This window comes from Sapajus apella, unplaced genomic scaffold (genome assembly GCF_009761245.1).
Source record: "Sapajus apella isolate SASKATOON/1434 unplaced genomic scaffold, GSC_monkey_1.0 scaffold10, whole genome shotgun sequence".
Lineage (NCBI taxonomy): Eukaryota > Metazoa > Chordata > Mammalia > Primates > Cebidae > Sapajus > Sapajus apella.
Window position 1 is genome coordinate 43,533,867 of NW_022436950.1, and position 7,409 is coordinate 43,541,275.

Sequence of the window (7,409 nt, forward strand, 5' to 3'; positions counted from 1 at the left end):
ATTATATTACAATAAATGTACTTATGCATATAGCTGGTTTCTTTGATTGAATTTTAATTTTTGTATAACTTCTCATGTGTAGGACTGCTGGGCCAAAGATGATGAGTTTTCATAGCCTCGATAAATATTGACAAATAACATTAATGTTTTTATAGCCATTAGCAATATTAATAAATTCCACTTTAACCACTCGTAAGCAGTATGGATTTGGCCTATATGATTTGCTAATTGATGTAGTATAGAATAATACGTCATTATTTTATGTACATCTGATACTATTTCAACTACTCTTTTAATTTTGATTGTCAAAGTACTTGGAGAAAGTATTTTGGTTGCTATCTCAGAGCATTAAGATAGGGTGGCAAGAAGTTGTATAGGATATGCAGCCATAAAAAAAGAATGAAATCATGTCCTTTGTAGGAACACAGCCATAATCCTGAAGGAATTAACACAGGAACAGAAAACCAAATACCACATGTTCTCACTTATAAGTGGGAGCTAAACATTGAGCACACATGGACATAAACATGGCAACAATAGATACTGTAGACCTCTAGATGGGGGAGGAAGAAAGGGAAGCATGGGTTTAAAAACTAGCTATTGGGCGCTATGCTTACTGCCTGGGTGCAATGTGCCCATGTAATAAACCTGCACATATACCCCCTGTATCTAAAATCAAAGTTGAAAAATATAAAAAATAAAGTTAAAAAAAGATGTAGAATGTATCTTTAAAAAATATGCATAAGTGTGTGTGTTAACATGTTGACAAAATATGCAAGCAAATGCAGTATACAATTCTACAAATAGGAGATAGGTGTGTTACTATGTTCTGCTATGTGTATTTGCATGCTTGAAAGTCTTCTACATGTATGTATTCTATATATATATATATATATCATATATAATATGGTAAACATAGATATAATAATAGACTTTACATACAATATTGTGGAACTTTGCGTAATCATATTTTTCCTCATCTAACTACATAGAAATCCTTTTTTATGATCCAGATTTCAATGTCTTTCTCTTGTTCTTCCCACAGTGTTCTTCTAGAGTACATATTTACCCCATTTTCTTGGCATTTGTCTGCTATGCCTTTCTATTTTTTTCTTTGCTTCTCCCATCCCTCAGCTGTCCATTTTCACCTGCCCTTTCCATGGCTGTTTCTCCTTTTAAAAATGTCTTTATTATCAACAGCCAGAACTCTTCCCTTTATCATTGTTCCATTCTATAAATATCCAGGCAGGACTAGAAATCAAGAATGGTTTAACTATACTTAGGTATTTCTCAGAAAAATCTAACTTTGACAATTTTTTCTGAAATTCAAACATTAAAGTACATACCACCTCACAGACGTCACTATTTTTGGTTGATGCATTTAACAGACTAGTGTGTTTCCCACTGATGGCCAGTAGAAGAGGAGATGTATCAGTCCACCGAACATACGTAGTGAAGTACAAAATTAGTCTTCCTGACTTTACAGCCCTCAACTCTCCATGAATGAATTGTACATCTGTCTCGACATCATTGCCTTGGGCTTCAAACTACAGGACTGAGAGAGAATGAGGCCTGGAAACACAGGAGGAACTTGAGATTATGTGATGCCGAAGTGTGCATTTACATACGTGCATATGGCTGATTAGAGATCGGATTAAATTACAAGAAAATTATCTATAAATTTGATGGATCTCATTTTGGAATTATTTGAAATTGTATTTTGCAGTAAAATTGCTCACGCTTGTTCAATCCAAATGTATGTAGCATGCCTTTGGCTAAAATTGTTCAAATGAATATTTGATACATTGTGGTTCACACAAATTGATAATACATCAGCGAAATAAAATGTTATATAGTATGTTTGCCTTGCTCATAGGTATATGATTAAACTTGAATATAAATAGCTATAATCACATGGTTTAAGTGAGTCTTGTGTAACCGTCTAAGAATGTTGTAAAAAATTGAGTGGCATGAGTTAATCTAGTTTAGGAGTTTAGCTTTCAGTTGTATAACTTGTTCAGTAAATGGTTGATTTTTAGCGTATTCTTTTTTGATTAGGTAATTGGGGTTGCAATTTTTGCCTATACAAAATATGAGCGAATTAACTGGGTAAGGGATTGGCCTGGACAAACTGTTCTCTGTGTATCCCAAATCTTTTGGACGAAAGAAGTACAAACAGCTATTCCAAAGGGAATAAAGGTAAGCTTTTATTAACCCTCAGTGTTTTATTTTTTGTAGCATTTTTTCAATAGTCACTATTGCCAGAATACACTTATTTTAAAAACTAAAATAAATACAGTTCACTTAAAAATTTATGCTGCAAGCCAAATTACAGATTTTTAAAATAAAACTTGCATGTAACAAATATGTAGGAAAATTTATACCAGTAATGTCAAAATTTATGTTTAAATCATGTTTATTCACAGTATATAAAAGTTAATGATATGAGTTAATGAGGTTCAAGAACCTCAATCTTGTTATATACACTTTTATGCCTTTAAAAATAGAGTGATAATAGGACTAAGAAACTCATAAACATTAGCAGGAAATAAAATGACAGTATTCTCTTTTACGCCTTGAATAAAACTACCCTATATAGAAAAGGCTCCAGTTGACTTACTGTGAATATTTTTATTTCTAATGTATTGATTTTGAATACATAATAATTATGGATATTTTAAATGATGCTTAGTATTAAATATGTAAATATTCTAATATTAGATATATGAATTTAATATTAGATTGTAATTATTAAAAACCAAGATTACATTCATTGCAACAGTTCTATCACTGAGATAGGATTTCAAGCAAGTCAACTGGAACCTAGTATTTATAGATCTTTAGTTTAAAATCATGATTTTCAAATGTATTTTAAACATGGGATTTGAAATGTCTTTAAGGTGTTGTTGAACATGGGTTTGAGAAGGATGCATGTTCTCTGTAGACAGACAGATTCCAAAGAGTAAGGAACTGAGTGACACATGTTTAATTATTCTAACTTACCAACAGGTCACCTAGTTCTCCTCTACAAGAAGAAATAGTGTGTAGGACAGGAGGTCAAGGGTTTTCGGGAAAAAGCTGTTTCTTCATGAAAACCAGAGCACTGGGGCAGAGGAGTTTCCCTAACAGCAGTAAGCCCCTGAGTTTATTTTTGGGCCCTTGGATTTCTCTCCCCATGTGTATTTTTCTTTTTTCCTCAATGAGTCCAGAGAATTCATTTTGTCCTTCTACTTTTAAGCTACCACTCACCAACCACCTTACACAGAGGGATTTCTCCATCGCCGAAATGGCCCACCAAGGGACGTGCAGCCTCCTGGGATTTCCCTGCATGTGGGTTAAACGTGGGTGGGACAGAAGTTTATTTTTTACTGCTGAAGAAGAAAATTAATAGCAAATTAACCATGTAAATAATAGAAATGAAATAGTGTTTGGGCACCAACCCTTTGAAAAATGACCTTTCTTAAAAATAATAATAAAAAAAGATAAAGTATTTCAGGAAACAAGAAAAGTGCCCCTTGAAACAACTTGCAGTCCTCATCTCTGACTTTTAAGCTTTTTCTCATTCTTGGGAACCCTCACTTTTAGTTTCATTGCTGCCATTCAGCAATGGCTGTAACAGAGTGAAATAGATTCCTTGGTGTACAGGTTTTATAAAATGTTTTTAGAGTAGAAAAAGCCGTATCAGTCCACTGGAGCATATTGATATTTCTCTTAAGCACAGTGGTTTTTGTTGACTATAATTTTATTTTTGTCCTAAGTCCCCTTCTCTTTTTTAACTTACTCATTCAATTTACCTACCAGAAAAGAGAAGCAAGCCTGGTCTTCAGAACTGGCATTAGCTTATTATAAACTAAAATGTACAATGTTGTTTATTAGCATCTTTATATTTCAAGAGGCACAAACCCCTTTCACAAAGGTTATACAAGAGTACTAGAGGGACTCATAGGATCCAAATAGGAGTAGTCAGAATCAGGACCTCCAGGCTGCATTGTGCTGTGGTGTGTGTGTGTGTCTGTCTGTCTGTCTGTCTGTCTCTCTCTCTCTCTCTCTCTCCCTCCCTCCCACCCTCCCTCCCTCCCTCCCCCCCCTTCCTTCTCTCTTTCCTTCTCTCCCTCCCTCTCTCTCAACAGAGTCAGTCAGTGTCTGTCTGCCTCCCCCCCCCCCTCTCTCTCTCTCTCTCTCTCTCTCTCTCTCATCTTGCTTTCTCTCACTCTGTCACCCAGGCTGGAGTGCAGTGGCATGATCTCGGCTCATTGCAACCTCCACCTCCCAGGTTCAAGCGATTCTCCTGCCTCATCCTCCTGAGTAGCTGGGATTACAGGCACATGCCACCACATGCAGCTAAATTTTGATATTTTTGGTACAGAAGGGTTTTCACCATGTTGGCCAGGCTGGTCTCAAACTCCTGACCTCAGGTGATCCAAAGTGCCGGGATTACAGGTTTGAGCTACCATGTCCATCCGTGGTCTCTCTTTTGTTGTTGCTCTCTGTCTCTACTAGGCTCTGGTAGGTTTTATTCTATAGAGCAGATTACAGCTTGTAGTTACTTTAAATTGGCATATCCACAGCCTACCAAGCATAGTGAAAAGCACTTATTCTCTCAATCTACACAGCAATCCCCGGGAAGAACTATGACTGGCTCTGGTCTAGTCACCCATCTCCTCTTTCATATTGCCATGGAGGGCAATATGATTGACAACTCCAACAAAACCACAGAGAATAAAGAAATAGAAACAGAAAAGGAAAGGATAATGAGTAGACACAAATTGCATATATCCATTATATCTGGCCTGATTGAGCTTGTTCACCCAATACCTTTGTAGTAAGAAAAACAAATTACTTCTAAATTGTGTTACATAGAAAGTTGTGATCAAAATGTCAAGAATAATTTGTGTATATACTAGTTCAGGATGTTTTGTACAAAGTAATTTTGATCATATTGGGAAATAATATTTTCTTTTCTTTCAGGCTCTTGAGCAATACTTGGAAATGTGTAACATACAAATTGATGATATTGTCACTTTGGTGCGTGGCAAATTGTCCAAGCAGAACCGCGTAACTCTGGGAGCACTTGTGGTACTGGATGTCCATGCTAGAGATGTCCTCTCATCACTTGTAAAAAAAAATGTCAGTGATGACTCTGACTTTGAATGGTTAAGTCAGCTTAGGTACTATTGGCAAGTAAGTGGTATCATTGAATGTTATTACACAGCAATTTCAGCTCTTAATTTTTAATTTGTGCTTGCTGGCTCACATGGGAAATGTAGCAGTAATCGAGGATCTTTTGCTGATGGCAGAGTATACCCAAATAAGCACTTCTTTAGATTGAAGATTAAGCTGCTGATAGCTATATCATCTGTATTGATATCTGTGTCCTTATCTATATCCAAATGTATAGTTATATATAAACATATATACATATATACACAAAAATTATGAGTAATTATCAAAAATTACTCATCTTAAATGAATTGCTAGGTTTGCTAAATCTGCACAGTGTTGGGACTAGTCAGTTTAAAATTTTTTTTAGGTTCCTTATGTATCTAAAGAAAGTATGAATCAAACTCTTTCAGTCTGATTTGGTCATTAAAGTTTCCTCTTTCCTGGGTATGATGGCTCATGCCTGTAATCTTAGCACTTTGGGAGGCCAAGGCAGGCAGATCCCTTGAGGCCAGGAGTCCAAGACCAGCCTGGCCAACATGTTGAAACCCCATCTCTACTGGAAATACAAAAACTAGCTGGGTATGGTGGGGCACACCTATAATCCCAGCTACTTGGGGACTGGGGTGGGAGAATTGCTCGAACCCAGGAGGCGGATGTTGCAGTGAGCCAAGATTGCACCACTGCCCTCCAGCCTGGGTGGCAGAGTGAGGTCCTGTCTCAGGGGAAAAAAAAAGTTTCTTCTCATCGACAGTTGAAGAAGCCAGAAACATGGTTTTTACCAGGGCATCTGGGTAGATGGTAATGGTAGTCATGATGGGGTATGCAAGCAGGGCAGGAATCAGTTAGTACAGTGGGCAAGATAGGGCCTATTGGGTATGGGCAGAGACAGGTGCATAGTTTTCATATATAGGCTTTTGTGGAAGTCTTGGGAGGCATGGAATGTGTGGAGAGAAGAGGCAGGAACTAGCATCCTGGGAAACAAATTGAGAAGCAGTGTATTTAGTACTGAGTTAGAAGCTCAGATGGTAGAATCATTTCAGATGCCAGATTCTCCCCTTACCAGATGTGTAACCTTGGGCAAGTTACTTATTCTCTTTAAGCATGAGTTTCCTCATCTGTTAAATGATGATTAACATCTGCTGTATTGTGAACACACAATGATAAAAAATGTGAAACAAGTAAGGGACAAATACTAATATGTTCTAGGGGAAAAATTAAAGTCCGTGATTTCAATTATTCATTCATGGAAACGAGATAATGAATTCTGCCATGGAATCAAATGACACCTGAAAAGTGAATTTTAAAGATGTCTATATTATAGTTATTAAAGAGCTTGAGATTTCATATTATTTACAATTTTGTTTAAAGTAACTTCATTTTATCTGATTTATCCTAGGAAAATCATTTAGAAACAAAAATGATCAATGCTGGTTTGAGATATGGATATGAATATCTGGGAAATTCCCCTAGGCTGGTTATTACACCACTCACAGATAGATGTTACAGGTAATTTAAGGATCTATTGGAAATAACTTTCCCTGACCCCTATACCATTGATATATTTAAAAATACCAAATTGTCTTCCATACTGTAAATTTAGCCCATTTTATTTTTTCCTAGACTGTTAATTTTCCTCTCAGCTTTGTCTTCATTTTCTCTTTCTCTGCTGACTTCCTCCTCTCAATGCTAGGACTCTAAGTATTAGTAGGTGTCACTTTTTGTTGACCCGTTCATCCCGCTTTTCTTCCTGAAACTTTGACTTTTTCTTGGATCATTTGAGTCATTTTATTATTCCCTTGAGACACTGCATTTTCTTTTTAAAATTTATTTTTTATTTCAATAGGTTTAAGGGACCAGGTGGTATTTGGTTACATGGATAAGTTCTTAAGTGGTGATTTCTGAGATTTTGGTGCACCCATCACCTGAGCAGTGTACACTGTACCCAATGTGTAGTCTTTTATCCCTCACCCCACGCCCACCCTTCTCCCCAAGTCCCTAAAGTCCACTATGCCCTTGTTATGCCTTTGTGTTCTTATAGCTTAGTTCCCACTTATAAGTGAGAACATACGATGTTTGGTTTTCCATTCCTGAGCTACTTTCCTTAGAATAATGGTCTCCAACTACATCCAGGTTGCTGTAAATGCCATTGTTTTCTTCCTTTTTATGGCTGAGTAGTATTCCATGGTGTGTGTGTGTGTGTGTGTGTGTGTGTGTGTGTGTGTGTGTGTATTTTCTTGATCTACTTG

General features: G+C 36.7%; 1 protein-coding gene across 2 annotated transcripts in view; it reads left to right on the top strand.

Annotated features, from left to right (window-relative positions):
- Positions 1 to 6,961, top strand: part of DNAH7 (dynein axonemal heavy chain 7) — a 172,677-nt gene extending 165,716 nt beyond the window's left edge. The window contains exons 22-24 of one of the 2 annotated variants that reach the window (XM_032278796.1): positions 2,059 to 2,199; positions 4,969 to 5,181; positions 6,560 to 6,961. In XM_032278796.1, coding sequence (XP_032134687.1) covers positions 2,059 to 2,199; positions 4,969 to 5,181; positions 6,560 to 6,673 — 468 coding nt within the window. In that variant the 3' untranslated portion in view covers positions 6,674 to 6,961. The remainder of the gene's footprint in view (positions 1 to 2,058; positions 2,200 to 4,968; positions 5,182 to 6,559) is intronic. The other variant, XM_032278797.1, reaches the window with a different exon arrangement.
- Positions 6,962 to 7,409: the final 448 nt, after the last annotated feature.